This window comes from Larus michahellis, chromosome 2 (genome assembly GCF_964199755.1).
Source record: "Larus michahellis chromosome 2, bLarMic1.1, whole genome shotgun sequence".
In the NCBI taxonomy this organism is placed as follows: Eukaryota; Metazoa; Chordata; class Aves; order Charadriiformes; family Laridae; genus Larus; species Larus michahellis.
Window position 1 is genome coordinate 12,316,897 of NC_133897.1, and position 16,069 is coordinate 12,332,965.

General features: G+C 41.5%; 1 protein-coding gene across 8 annotated transcripts in view; it reads right to left on the reverse strand.

Annotated features, from left to right (window-relative positions):
• The window catches only part of DIP2C (disco interacting protein 2 homolog C), a 325,086-nt gene that overhangs the window by 189,032 nt on the left and 119,985 nt on the right, over positions 1-16,069 (reverse strand). For 2 of the 8 annotated variants that reach the window (XM_074574169.1, XM_074574166.1), the window contains exon 1: positions 4,738-4,804. The exons of the other annotated variants lie outside the window; for them this stretch is intronic. In XM_074574169.1, coding sequence (XP_074430270.1) covers positions 4,738-4,789 — 52 coding nt within the window. In that variant the 5' untranslated portion in view covers positions 4,790-4,804. Of the gene's footprint in view, positions 1-4,737; positions 4,805-16,069 lie in introns of those variants that run through there. 8 annotated transcript variants of the gene reach the window in all.

A 16,069-nucleotide genomic window follows, 5' to 3' on the forward strand; every position in this document is an offset into this window, starting at 1 on the left:
TTAATAATCTACACAATTAAATGCTTGCAATTAACAGGCGTTTATTATTTTTGCAGTGTATTTCTGTAATTGCTAATGTAGTATAAAAATCCTGAAAACTGTCTGGGGGTTCATTTGAGGGATTTATTAAAATACCACGGAGCCTTACAACAAGCACCACCAAAATGGAACAACGTCTACAGGAGAAAAACTACAGACATTTAATTACTGAGCAAGGTTTTAATCAAACCTCTCTATTTTCCTTCATGGTAACAAAAGAGATGTTTCGGCACCAGGCCAGGAATATAACTGTAAATTTACATGTTCTTTGCTTCTGAAGAAAAGAGGTTAAAAATTCATTTTTAGCTCAATGTAGTAATTATTTAAAATCTCTGACACAAACTGCTGAAATGTTAAATGTATTTAAAATTTAAATGGGAAACAAGAGGAAAAAACAGGATAACATTGAAAAAAGACCATTTCTCTTCCCCACAGGCTCTTTAAGGATTACTGTTTTTCATAACATCAGGTGAAACGATCCCAAAATACAGTCAAAATGTGGTACGGTTTCCACATCCCCACGTTTGGCTCTCTCTGGGCCACTGACCCTGCGGTCATCTCAGCCCAGCCCAGAAAGCCGTGGCACAAGTTCTGCGCAACGCTGACTCCCAGTCAAGCAGCTCTGAAGTAAAAGTTTTTGTGTTTCTTACGTTGTTGAGCAATTTAACTCATTGGCTAAGTTAAAGAAATCTTTCCGATGGGAACGTTCTAAACACTATCGTCTAATTGTACAAAATACTGAAATCTATGACTATATAAGTTATCCGTTGACCATTTAAGTACATTTAGTGATACACACATATTCAGCCACATCTGGCCTACAATATTGTATTCTTCCATCTACAACCGCTGTTTAAAAAAAATGTATGAACTAAGCCAACGGCAAAGCTCTTTTCTGCAGACACTGTCAGCAGTTCAGACTTCCCCCCATCCCACAGACACGGATGATGCTTGTAACTGATATAGAGCATAGAAAAAAAGTACAAAAGCTTCCCGAAAAAAACAATGTGCTTAAAAATTTTGCAAATTTTTATTCCGTACTTTTTAAAGCACGCAGATTAGTCTAAGTACCATTCCATTCTTCCATTCTTGAATGGGCCAGACTAATATCATTAGTCTTTATTTTATTTTTTAGGAACAAAGTGAACCTTTTTCTAAGTAGGGTAACAAGAAAGAAAATTTTAAGAAAAAATAAGGGAAAAATTTGACTAGCATCATAATAGCTTGAGTTTCCACAATTTTTGACAATCACTGTGTACACATTTATCAGAAAGATTTTGAATAATTCAAATAAAAAGGACGCATCAAGAACACAGCGCTTGGCCAATGACTTTGAGAACAAAGCCCTAAGCTGCAACCTGAGTGCCGAAAGAGAAGAAAATCAGCCACAGTTTTATTACAGCACTTACGACACTTCCATCTCCCAGAAACCTCTTGCCGTTAGACCTTGTGCCTTCAAGCGCGTTATCTCCACTCTCACAACCAACTTGCAAAAGCGATGGAGGCTCTTTTGGGTGGGGAGAGACTCATTCTCACAGACAATTTTTCCCCCACTACTGCACATTACTGGGTTTTGTATATTTGCATGTAGAAAAAAAGTAGAACCTTCAGGAAGGGCAATCCATGGGACTAAATCTCTAAACTGGACGTCTGCAGTGAGCTGATGGAGTGGATGATCTCAGGGAGCGTGACCGGCAGCGCAGCACTCTGCCGAGCCAAACGCCCCGGGCAGCGCACGTCCCTCCATCCCAGGAGATGTCCGCCTTCCTGCAGAGCAGCTTTCCACTTCCAGTCTTAACTCTCCTCTTCCCTTCTTTGCAGAAACGCCATCATTTGGCTGTTCCCATGACCTACTTACTCAATAGTGCATCTTCTCCTTCTGGAAGCAACTTAACACTATCTACTGATAAAAAGCAAAAAGCAAACAAAGAATACTCTATACAGACTGCAGGTGAAAAGATATTTGGAAATAAAAATAAGACAGGTTTTATGAGTATTCTAACATATCTGGAGCAAAATGGCATATACCTACACTCAGCTAACAAAAAACTGTCTGCAGTTAATTTTAAAATAACAATACTGGAAAAATAATGAGAGATGAAGATGCAGACGGCTAAGTGAGAAGAGTTAGATCTGCAGTGCTGTAAAAAGCACACACGAACCGCAAGACTGCCATCCCGACAGAGGCCATAATGCTCCAGGACAGTATTCCCGCTCCACCGCTGGCACCAGCAGAGAAAGATGCTTAAGCTCATGCTTAACTTTAGGCCCTCATCTGACCCCAGTAGCTACAGTTTATCAGCTTGACAGACTGCCATTCCAACTCAGCTGACAACAGCCAAGTACAAGCACAATATTCACATGCTTAAAATTAGTAGCGCTCAAGTGCTTCAAGGTATTGGTTCCACACCCCATCTCATCGCTTAATTGAACAACTACATTGCTCAGGTCCACAGGTATTTCTGAGCACCAAGGAAGGTCTAAAACGACAGTCGCAACTCATTCCTCTGACCCTAAAAATAGAGCAGGAAGATGTTTTAAAATGCCAAAATGTTATGAACCATTTTGATGCGTTTACCAGTTCTCACTATTTCAGATAGTCGCTGTCAACCGAGTCTGAGTGTATCTGCCAGCCAAACTGATAGCAGATATCAAGGCACCACGGAAAATGTTCTTGCATGCTGCTATGGATGGTATGCATTGCACGGCACCGTTCCACCTCACGTGGTTAGATAGGACAAGTCAGTACATTTAAAGGTGTTAAAAGTTAATACATTTGTCAAATGTCACGCGGTGGTCTCTTTGGCTGGCTTAGCTGTTATAAAGCTATCTTGCCTAAAAAGTGGCTTGCTTTAAAGTTCTGCTTTTTACCTTGGCACAGTCGAAACTCCTACAACTTACTGTTCGCGCCTGTGTAAATTTATTCCTGCAAGTTCAGAAGACACAGATGCCTGCTGGAGGGGGAGATAAGTATAGTCTAAATTAGAGCTCATGACTGCTGCTAGCACTGGATCAAGAATGAAATGCCATCAGTCACAAAACCCGCATGCTTGGAGTTAACCTTCTGTGGGACCTGGTCCTTTCCTTCCTGAAGGGGCAACAAATCAGAGATTGCATCGTCTTCATTTCCCTGATCAAAATACATTTCATCAAAACACACCGAATCTAAACAACAGGATTTAAAGGTGCTCGCAATAGTTCATTGCTATGGGAATAGGGGTGAATTTGGTCCGGAGGATGCTGGCGAGGCGGCTGTGTTAGGGCTGCACACTACTCACTTGTGCCTCTCTATATTCAGGTCATTTTATGTGCTTTCTAAACTGCATAAAAGATTATTTTTTTTTCTGTTCTGGTTTTTATCTTTCTAACTGGGAGCATACTCATAAAAGATTATAACAGGATTTTGCAATTCAGGAGAAAGCAGAATAGTCAACCTGTGCTCACTTTATAAGAAACTGCAGTTTTGATTTTGTTCATGTGGATTTTAATACTCTAAATTTTATTAGAAAAAGGAGGTGTTTTCAATGAGAAACCTTATTCAAGTGAAAAATTGTATTTATAATTGTTTATTAATATTGCATTTTGCTCTAATACTATCGTATGCTACTCCAAGAAAATACAATCATGTCTTGTCCCGGCACTCCTTTAACTTATGCTCCTAAAGCAATCCTTGTGCAGGCTTTTCTTTTACGACTCAACTGCTCTTCGCCTGGAATAAATACGAAAACCACTTAAGACCTGAGGTTTGCAAGCACTTAGCCCACACCTACCGAGACCTTTTGAAGATGAAGGCGGGCTGGACGAGTCTGCTGTCCCGAGCTGGCCAAATGTTGGCCAGCTCTACCAGAAGCGGTGGTAGCCACATTAGTCCTGTGCGTCAGAGAACACCTCCAGCTCCCCGGCAGGCAGGATCGACAGAAAGCACTTCCCAACTCAAATTTATTGCTAATAGTTATTGCACTGGAAACGCATAACTTAGCTTACCCTTCCTACTCAAAACTGAAAACCAAATTTCTTCTCTTTCACTGCTAAGTGAAGTTTTAGCAAAAAAACCCAAACCCTCCAAACAACAGAAACCCATGGGGAGCAGAAAAAATGACCACAAACATTCTTCCTTAAATCAGGATCACCTAAAAGATCAACAGGACATAAATTATTTGTGAGCCTGGCTATTTCTGTAAACACTACTGAATGTTACATCAAAGGCACAGCAAAAAGCCCATGAAAACCAGTACAAAATAATTTCCACTAACCTACTTCAGTCACTGAATTCGTAGGTGTTTCTTTTAATGGAAATAAAAATATTTCTATGTACGTCATTTTGAAACTGATATTGATTTAAACACATCACTCCCTACGTATTCAAGATAACTCCAAAGTGTCACGATATTTTCTGTAGATGCTGCAAGACTCAGGCAAAGTGTGGTGTGTTAAACATGGTATGTATGCCTTCATTTATTACATCTTTACTTCATTTTGGCTTAACATTACTTTATATACTTTTGCATCATACCCACAGCTACACAATTTTGCAACACAAAGTCCAGGGAGAAACTTTCAAAATGCAAAGCAAAGAGTCAGCCACTAGGCTGATGTTTATAAAATAATACTGATTTTATGGAAAACAATCAAAGTACAGGGAAAAACGACTGTTCTGCACACAACAGATCTGACACGGCAGAAATAAATGTTCCTTACCCTTCCTCAGGCAAGTCCTTCGCCTGCCCAGACTCTTAAGAGTTGGAGGCATTTCCAAAGATTAATGGAAAACCGTGTTGCTGGGGGCCGTATGCCTCTCCCTCCGCAGGGCACACGAGGCACAGGCCAGCGCTCGCAGTCGTTAAATAAGGAGCGTGGCCAGTGTCTCTGCGCTGGCAGAGGGACATGACGCATCCGGTATTAAACTGTTCCCCTTACAAGCCTGTTTTTGCTAAAACCACTTTAAAAATAACTGGACGCTTACAATTTGAATGAAAAGCAAGCCAGTGACCCTGGAAAAAGAACACAGGCCCATAATTTGATACAGTAAATTATGTTCTCTCTCTCTGTCGAAGTGCTGAACACTATTGCTAAAAATACAAACTTTGCTTTATCTACTTCAGATGCATTAAGATTTATCTTCAGATAATATTTTTCTTTTTTTAATGATCAATAAGAAGTAAAAAATAATTATATTTGCTTTGTTCACTTGTAGCCGAAAAGGAATGCGCATTTGTTTTTAATTAGACTGCTGGCCTTTGTCAAAACTTGCTAAAGCAATTCTGAATCCTTTCCTGCTTCGGAACGCCTCAAGGCCCTCTGTAATTAGGGTACTGCTGGCGCGCCGAGGGGCAAACGGAAAATCGCAGCTTTACAGCTCCCTTTTGGTGGCAGGGTACAGAAAATCCATCACCTTACTTGCTGTCCACGTTTCAAGGAAATAATACTTTGATAAATGTCAGAAAGAGCCCAAACTTTGATTAGCTTAGGAAAGACAGAAATTCAGTTCTGTTGTGCTATGAACTGGGATTTCCATCTGCAGATGGACCTGGCCATCCAATCTGTGTCCCAAAGTGCTGGGGTATCTGTCCGCGTTTCTCCAATAAACAATATATTACAGTTCTGGCTGTTGCCATCTGGCAAAACTGAGTTTAAATTTCATAAACCACCATCACTCTTAATTATTTGGGGCATATTCTGTAAGCATACAACTTATCATAGCTAATAATATGATTTACTATATCTAAATTAGATTCATTTAGCTGAGAAATCTTGGAAGTCACTGCACAATTCAGTTCTTTAACACAACTCAGTATTCATTTCATAACCTAAGATTAGCTGATAAAGACGTTTTCTGTACTAACTGCTTACAGTTCCTGCCTTTAGCTTCTTTGAAAAGTTTCACAGGAAGAGAAAAGTTGGAGCTAAGCTTACCCAAGCCTCCCCACTCAAGAGCTACCTCCAGCACACCCACTAGCGCGTAGCGCAGCCCAGTGCTGCTTCTACATAGTCTGTGTCTATTTAAATGTATACTCATATTTACACTAAATTTAATAAAAATTTAATACCGACACTAAGCAATAAACACCATTTGTACACGTGGACTGCACATACACAACTACATCTGCTGTTCTTAGATCCTAGCATAACAGCGACTTCCAAAGTGGCAGGTTCAAAGAATATTATTTACTGACACAAATCAAAACCTGATGAATAGTTTTACAGCTGGTTTTGGCGTCGTCACCCGGTAAAGCAAACATACCCTTCTCTGCCCAATTCTTGCTTTGGGGAAATTTGACTTCTTGTGATGTCTGCACACTCTTACGTGTGCACGATTGCCTAAGTATCATTTTCAATTTCAATAAAAGCGTGTATATAAGGATTAGACTGTTATGAACACTGCAGTGCAGATCTAAATAACTCAGTCTGCCAAACTAGTGTTACTATGGAAACAAAACTAATGTACTGTGACCACAGCTCTGACTGCATTACTTAAGACCATCTGGTTAAAACAAATATTTCTGTGGCACAGTATTTGTTCTTAATTGTGTACTGAGCATTTTTCTTTTTTTTTAACATCCACAAATATATTATATTTTATATATCTTTTTGTATTATTACACTCCGCTCCAATTTTCGTGGTGCCGTATGTGATTTTAGTTACATTTAACATGCTTATGAATAAATCCATCAGTCTCTAAGTTAATCAAGGCTGGATGAAGGTAAATGGTCCGAAGTTCCCCGTTCTCTTGCAATCTTTTCCTATTCCTGCATCACAGCACCACTGAAGAAACACCATTTATTCGCTACTGGGCACGCAACCGTGTGAGAGAGCGCAGCCTGGCAGCGAGCGGTGCAGCTCCCAGCCGCCCACTTCCAGCTTCTTGCTTGCGCTGAAGGTGAGAAGCACCTTTCGAGGCCATCGGCAGCTCCTCCAGCAGCTCCTCACCAGCACGGGGCTGAGCGCTCCCAAACTGGTTGGCTGCTTCGAAGCATTTTTCAGACTAATAACTCATTCCCCGCCCCTAGCCTGGAGAAGTTTAATACTCCAAACTGAGATGTGTCACCAGAGATACTATTCTGATAAGAAATGAAACGCTTTTACAGCTAAATGTACATTGACCAGATCGTCAGTGATATGAACACAGAAATGTGAGGACAACCTTCCCGATTTCTAAAACTGGAAATCTATTTTATTCCAGGGGAAACATTAAATTAACAAACAGATGAAGTAGAAAACAAGTAGATCCATTTCTTATTTCAGTGTTTCTACAAAACTGCAATATTCAGTTCTTACTTAACAGGGAATAAATGTATATTATATATAATATATATGTAATAGATACTGCCCTTTCTAATTCAGATCTAGTAAAATAATTAGGTGCCCCCCCCCAAAAAAATGGAAAAGCCCCATAATGCAAGTTTGTCTGTTTTTTTCCAAGCTGCACAGAGTAACCGCGTTTCGCGGACAGGCTTCCAGGCTGCGCTCTTGAACTGCACTATCGGTTTGTGGACAGATGACTTGGGAAAAATGGCACACAGTTGTTTTTCCAATGATGAAAGGAGACAAACGTTGTCCATTGTGACAACTAAATATTAACAGCAGAATGATTTTCTGCCTGCACCAGTCCCTGGCCATAGAGGTACACTCATTCTTTTGGGCTCAGCTTAAGCGTTGATTAAAAATATGACTCGGAGAAGCAAATTTACAGCGGCATGGATTATCCACGCTGCCGGAAGCGTGAAAAGTGCAGGGGTTAATCCTGGCAAAGTGACCTGGAACCTTCTTTAGGCAGCTTTGTCGCCTAAAGCCTGTGAGACCTGCAGTGGGAAGGGGAGGGGGCTTTGCGGGAGCTGGGGCTCCATCAGGGCAGCTGGAGAACGCTTTTGGCAAGAGCTGTGGTCAACGCACAGCAGCCTTAAGGAATCGTGGGTGATATTTTAAAGAAAACACAGAGCAATTAATCTACTACTATGTCTGCCTGCGTGTCTATCTACACATTTTATCTAGACATACCACCACGGTATGTGGGAACTTGTAACGTCTCAAATTATACGAGGTGTTGCACACTGATCTTGAAAACTATAGCAAAAAGTTGACAGTTAAGCCGGGGCCTACACCATTTTATGAAATATATATCTAAGGAAAATATTAATCTCCTAAATCATGTGCTTCTGAATGCCACCACTGAAGACAGAAGAAGAAAAGCAGCTCTCGGTACAGAGCTCCTCCGTGTCCCCCAGGGCAATGGTTTTTGGAACAAACTTTGCTCAATCCTGCCAGTATTTCACTTTTTTTTTTTCCTAATTGAGAAGATGCCTGGGAGATTATTTTTTTAAAGATCATGAATGTTAAGGAAGCATAATCTTGCTAGTTCATAATTACAATCGAGTATCAGATTGCCAACCACGTACCAGTCAAGCACTTCTTCTCATTAAGAAGTCGGTAATTGCAGCAGGAGATGACTGAAGGAAATCAGCCAACGTCTCTAACAAAAAAATCTATGTTGCCATTTATCAGATGGATATAGGAAAGTGAACATCAAATTCTGGCTAAAGGCTCCAAGAAAACATGTCGGGAGCTAAATGCAATATAATTAAGAGGCGATTACAGAAGACCTTTATCTACAGCACGCAAAGCACCACACCTCCCGTGCCACACGCAGATTGTCTTTCTGCCAGGAGCTCCTCGTTTGGCTCCTAGGAAGGTATTCCCAGAGGGGACATTTCCAAAGGGATGTGCTCGCGAGGCGGGAGCCGCCAGCCTCCCTTCTGCAGCCAGGAGCTCCGCAAGGACGCGACCACGAGCAGGGACCTGGCTCGGGACCTTGGGGCAGCACGTGCCTCCCCCGGAGCTGCCCCCGCCTCTACTCCGTTCATCTTGGGTGAGCTTCAAAGAAGATACTGAAGTAAACTTGCTCCTCCATCTCTGATAATTAATGATGGAGTTGCTGCCATCTGATGGATTAGTAAAGAGACAGGAAATTGGAGAGAGGAGCTACTCTGACTGCAAGATGGTGTTAAAAGCTGAATTATGTTTGGCTGACAGAACAAAAAGAATTAAAATAAGTTCTGTGATACAGATGATTTGAGGGTAGATAACTAAGAGAGCCTTACTTCACAGGATGGGGAAAATGTCCAACAGTTTTTATCTTCTTTGCAAGGCCACATAAACACCCAGAATACTTAACAAAAGAAATCCTGTTATACTTAACTATGTTTCCATTAATGACCGACATAGTTTATGCAAGACAACGGTTACTTAATTACATGTCACCTCTTAGTATGGGCTACACAAAATTAAACTACAATCAGCATCTTTTCCACCGCTCGTCCAGTCCCAGTTCCTAGCAGAAACTCCTCACAAGTGCTCTGTCAAGGAAGGAAGCGGGGAACAGCCAGTGTCTGGGCCTTGAAGCAGTTGAAAAATCATCTGCGGGACATACTTGGGGATACAGCATCTAGATGTCCAGTGCGGCACAGGGAGAAAGGTAGGGGGATAATACAAACTCAGGATGTCCCTGCATCTTCCCCCTCCCCACCCAGGGCAGAGCCCCAGCATGACAGAGTTGCCTTCAAACTGAATTTATGGGATCAAACTTCTTCAGACTGAGAATATCTTACAGATTCCTCAAGTCCATTAAATGTGTATCTGCTTTTAGCATATTGGAACATGATGTGACCGTATATATAGTGCATTTTGGCGTGCATCCCAGGTACAGTACTGCATATGATGTCAAAATCAGACCAGCTCCAATTTCTCCTTCTGACACTCTGATGCGATTGAGCATCCATACAAGCAGGTCCCATATTTCTTTCTATCAAATGTCTCAGGCGGCTTCCCCAGCCACGAGGATGATGAAAACACGAAATCTTGTGGGCAGCAGATTTCTTGTTTTCCCTGCCTGGGTCCCCAGTCTCTCCCATTCACGGCGGGTGCAAGGCAAGCTGGAGCCCCCAGCTCTGCCCACCCCCAGCCCTCCAGCCACATCTGCAGCTGGCCACTCCGGCAGGGAGCTTCAGATTCCCTGGAGACTATGGAGACAACCCTTCCTGGCCTTCAGCCATCTGCTCTACCACCTCCAACCCTTGGGCCTTCTGCCTCCCCTTCCTTTGCTCTGGCTCTAAATCTCACTCCAAATTCATTCTATTTAAGGGAAAATGTTTCAAAAAAGCATCATGAGTGCAACTTCTCTTCAGAGTCCACACTTTCATACTCCATGGAGATGTGAGCATACACTTGGGTGGGTGGACACACTGCATGACTTCAGCATCACTGCCCTCTTTTCCTCTTCTCTCGACCGCGGCTTCTCATTACCTAAATTTGGTTTGCACCCCCTTCAGTCTGGACAGCATGTCTTGTCACGTCTGGGAGACAAACGTATTTTTGTCCCACTTTCCATTTTCATGTACCTTTCTTCCTCTTTGCATACTCTTTATGTACATGTCACTGCCAACAGCTTGATTAACTCCATTTGTGGCCACATATTTTTTTTTTGCGAGGGATAAGGTCAAACACCACAGTGAAAGTAAAGGCGTATCTACACCAAAAAAGTACTTTATGAGATTAACATTATTGGATTTGTACTTGAAGGATTTCAATCACTACCATAGTACGTTGGCTTCCTTTGCAAAATAAAATGTATTTTCACCCAACAGCCAGAACCTAGGCCTCCACCTCGACTCAGACTCAACTTGTTCCTCTCCATCTTATATCAAGAAAAGCGCTACCTGCACAGAGTATCCCTCCAGTTGCACTGGGACATACACACAGCGCTAAGGGGTTTTAATAGGATTACTATGGTGCTCCTGAGGTTTAAAGAGAATAGAGTGACACATTAATAGCTGAGGACCCAAGTCTACTTGCAGACAAGTAGAAAAATATCAGAATTCACAAGCAGCAATTCTATAAAGAATAAAACTTCTTAACAAACAGAAGACCTGGGTTTTAGAAATTACATACACATATATGCATTTTTAGCTCCCCTATATTCACTTTTTATGTATATGCAAATATCTGCAGATTCCTGACTTTGAAAATCAGTCTCCGTCTTTGAAAATCTCACAGGTCAGTATATGGAAATTTTCCGTATTTTAATAATAAAATGGGAACACAGAATTTCTAGTAACTTCTGGTATTTGTAAGTAAATATAGTAAGAACAGTAAATGCTTGTTGAAGCAAAAAATTCTGGATACCCTAACTCAGAAGCCTACACCTGGACCACCCATTATTTAATAACATGCCTTTGGCATGCACTGTTGATTCTTGTTAAGAATACTTTCTTTAAAATAGAACAGGATTAACAAAAAGTTAAATCTTCAGTGCTTGGCACGTGAAGATCACCAAGGAAACTGTAATTATTTGAGTCAAAGAGAACAGAGCTTAGATTTAAGGACGACGCAGGCACAGGATTCTTTGGGAGCTTTGTTTTGTTTGCGTTGAAATGCAGCACGTCCAAACCCATCTCCCCAACTTCTAAAATGTATTTATTAAATACTCAACATACTTGTGCTCTTAATACCTATAGAGATGATCCACGTGTGCAGGTAGGAATGAAAACTATGACAGTCTTCCCAAACACAGCTTATTTGTCCCTAAACCATGTGCTTGGGGCACCACTTGTGTACTCCTACCGGGAAACTGCACCCGAGCAGCCTGGACGGGTGCTCCAGCTCCATCTGATTGTTCAGAGGGAAAAGCAGTCACATGGGTCTAATTTACAGCCTCATCTGTGTTTTTCTGTATTCCACTGCATTCAAATATGTTCTCTTTAAAAACACAACATTTTTGCTCATTTTTTTCCTTTTCTTTCAAATAAAGCACTTTGCAAGTGGATTATGAATCTAAAAGCTCTTCATGCCTACCCAACTTTAATTTTCCTGTAAATTCTTTGCTGTTAGGTTGACATTCTAAATGTATTTTTTAAAGAAATTTCACTATTTCAACATTTGACGCCTAAATTTTACATGCTGCACTGTGTATTAAAAAAAAAGAAAAAGAAAAAAATAACAGAAGTCTGTCCTTGAACCTTTCAGCTAAATCCTGAAGCGACACACCCAGGGAGTGACTTTCTTGAAGCATGAAGCGCAATTTGGGTAATTACAGGCATGTCCAAGTGTCCAGAGGTATCTATTTCTGACTGTTAACATTCCAGAGAGCTTTCGCTCTATTATAAACTTGAGCTCTGCCACATAGTTACCAAGTCACCACAGTAAGCAAGAACTATTTGGTATCATAAACTGCAGTGGCATTTTCCTTTTGCTAGGATTGGCGAAATGGCTCCAGCAAGCCCTGATCTGCAGTCCATTAAGATTCAACCATTCACGTTATCCTAAATTAGTTTTTGAGTAGGCTATTAACAAGAAACATAGATACCTGCCCTTGGACTATCTCCATGGTTCAAATACTAAATGGCGAACAGCTGCAACCCTTTCACCCATGCATTAACACAATAATCTGTATTTAAAAACAGACACCCTGTTCCTAACAGGAGGAGTAGAACCTGATGGCAGAAGGAACGTAAAGAATAATGGAAGGGAAGTGGAGAAGGGGAGTCAAAGTGACCAGAAGAAAGAAAACGTAAGCAGATAAAGGTAATCATGGGCAATAGTTTTTAAGTAGACTGAAAGAAAACACGTTACTTGTTTTTTCCTAAACTCTCCTTGGCCAAAATTCCTAGCTCAGTACTTGGAATTCACATACACTGCATAAAATATTCATGTGATCGTCATTCTAGCAGACAGCGTTAAAAGCGTCCACGTGGGTGTTGGTCTCAAAGCTTTCTCCCCTGGTGTTGAGCGATCACACCTACTTTTAGTCAGAATCCTACCCATTCATTTCGGCAAAGGAGATCAGTGATGAGCCTCAGCCCTGGGAACAGCTGCCAAAGGGACAGAGCGATGGCAACAAGAGCCCTGTCCCTGTAATCAACAGGATGGACACAAACTCAAAGAAGTTGTGTTAGTGATGAATCAGATCTACTGATTAATGACTGCCAAAATAACCTCCATTTGCTAGGTAACACATAAACTGGTATTCACCCAAGAAGAGGGAGATCAAACTGGGGTGAGTGCGTCGGCATACCTGAGCTGCAGAGTTGGGACATCTGATAAAGATCCTGGACCTAACTCTCAACCAGACAGTAGGGTGACCACGGCGTCCATGCTGTACGCCATCAAGCATGGAACACGACTACAAAAGGAAGTATTTTTCTACAGTAATCTTTCTTATGAACTTGAACTAGGATTTTTTCTTACTGTTTGGAGGAGGTTTTGGGGGTGGGAGGAGAAAGGCTGAGGATCAAGAGTCCCTTATATGAAACACAGATCTTTTCTTTCCGTCACATGGCCACACTGGTGAGACGACTAGAAAAGCGGGCATGGTGGGTGGAAAACTGACTGTACACCTGACTCAAAGAATGGTGACCAGTGGTACAAAGTCCAACTAGTGACCATTGTCCAGTGCTGTCTGTGAGGGACTCATACTGGGGCCAATACTGTTGAATGCCTTTGTTGATAACCTGAACAGTGAGGCAGAGTACGCCCTCAGCAAGTTAGTGGATAGTACAAAGTTGGTGGTCAACATGCTGGAGGGCAGGGCTGTATCCAGAGGGACCTCAAGACGCTGGAGGAATGGTCTGATAGGAGCCTCCTGAAGTTCAGTAAGGACAAATGTAAGTCCCGCATCTCACACAGAATAACTCTGTGCAAATATATGGCGTGGGGACTGACTGGCAAGGAAGCAGCTTTGCTGAAAAAGATCTGGGGGTTCTGGTGAACCAAAGCGTGAAACACGAGTCGGGACTATTCCCCTGTGGCAAAGATGGATGACTGCACACAGGCTGTACTAGCAAGTGCAGCCAGCAGGCCTACTGAAACTCCTATTTCCCTCTATCTGGCGTTTCTGACAACATTTCTAGAGTACCGAGCCCAGTCTCGAAGAAGACTGTAAGAGGAGTGTCACAGAAGGCTAGACTGAGTCTGATGTTTTAATCTGATCAGCCTCACTCTATCAGTGAATGGTATTCCAGGCTACAGACCCGCATGAGGAATGGCAGCAGCTCTAAGGAACATTCAGAAAACAACGGTTTTGGTACTGATTACTCAAGATAGCTTTAAGGAAAATCTTCTACAAAATTTAAGAGGTTTTGTTTTGACTTCCGCAACGCTTTTTACTTTCTGCAAAGCAAAACTTGAGCTGATGGCTATGGTTTCTCTAATCATGGAGCACAAGGCATTGCAGAACAAACATCTGATCAAGAAAACAGAAATAACATGTTATTTATGCGGTTGACCATATAGTCAATCTCTCTGAATCATAGAGATTAACCATCCTGTGGAACAGGCGTAATGAATTATTCCTGCGTTATTCCCAGGATTTAAACTGTGTATGAAAACATGTGAAAAACAATTACAAGTGCCAGGCAGGAAGGGAGAACAATGAAAATATTTTGTTACTCCACTATTTCTGAACACTAAAATGGCCTGAATTCTATTAATTAGATGTTCACAGTAATTCCTTCATGCAAACTGATTCACAACACTGTTGCCAATTCTTTCAGCCACAAACGGGTCATTCACATAACAGCACGGCTCTATTTATCTTGGCCAACCCACCAGGATCAGAAGCACAGAGACGGTATAGCCAAAGCTGAAGGAGGATTTACAAATTTTTTTATTGAGAAACTTAATTTTTAAAATTTCCCTAACATCAGTAATAAGAAAGCAAATACTTTATTTTATGTGCTGCAATACTGCTACTGTCAGCGTTAAAAAATAATCTTGGCTTCAACCTCTAAATTATGAGATGATATGTAACATGCTCAAGTTCCTCCTCCCTTGCTTCTTAACTTCTAGCGTATGCCTAAGTCCTATTTTCAAAATTTTCTCTGCACCTTGAGGATTACTGATTTACTTATAAGGAGACAGAGAGAGGGGTGAGAATCTCACATAACCACCAGAGTACAGGAAAGTAAACCAAAAAGGAAGAGGCACGGGGTCAAACCCCCACCTACCAAAGTCAGTGGTCATTTGCCACAAGGATTGCACTCCACGCAAGATCGGAAGAGTTGGCAACGTGACATTTAAATACAGAAGCAGCCTTCATCAAGGAAGATCCTCCATTGTCTCTCCTGTGCTCACACAGATGCTCAATCCCTCTCCTACCTACTCATCTACAGTAACTGTTCAATGGCAGTGAGCAGCAGCACATCATACTCAAGCAGAGGAAATAATTAATTTGCTGTGGCTCACTGAGAATTTTGCCGAAACATCAGTCAATATTTCGTTACAGTCACTGCTGTGTAAAAAAACAAATGGTCTTCAGTAATGACAAAAAAGAAAAACTGTCTTCCATAACACCCACAAATAATATACTCTAAACATTACTTTTGCTGCTCTAGTTTTAAAAGTGTGATTAAAACTGTATTTCTGTTTAAGAGTGAATGCATGTCCATTAGTACAGGATTTGCTGCATTCAATTCACGAGTTCAGCAACACTTGAGTACACCACATGGTGTGACAGAAACCAGAACGCAGGCAGAACACGAAAATTCGCATTTCTCATAGGGCAGAGCATCTTCTCAGGCAACTTGTTCACATATTGGTGGTCTCCACTCTAGCTTACCTTCCACAGCATGTGCCCAAACCTTAGATGTAATAAATCAAAATGAATTAAATGAAGATGATTCCCAGTGCATCCTGAAATGGATGGCAAAGCTTTCCTTGAGAACGGACAGAATTAAGCCTTCTTTTCACAACTGATCCAGAAAAGGCTGGTACGAAACTATCAAAGGTAATTCAAGACCCTTTTCTTGCAGGAACATCCTGTACAACCTTAAGAAATCACATCACCTCTTCTTTGCATTTTTCTCTCTGGCTGTGAATAATGGCACTTTTCCATTAGCTGTTACCTGAGCTCCATTACAAGAGTAATTACATTATCATTTGCAAGAGCTCACATGCTACAGAGACGTGGGCCAGGAAAGCAGTACATCTAGGGAGACAACTGAAATGTTTACAAAGGAGGACGCCCCCTCTTCCCTCAAAAAA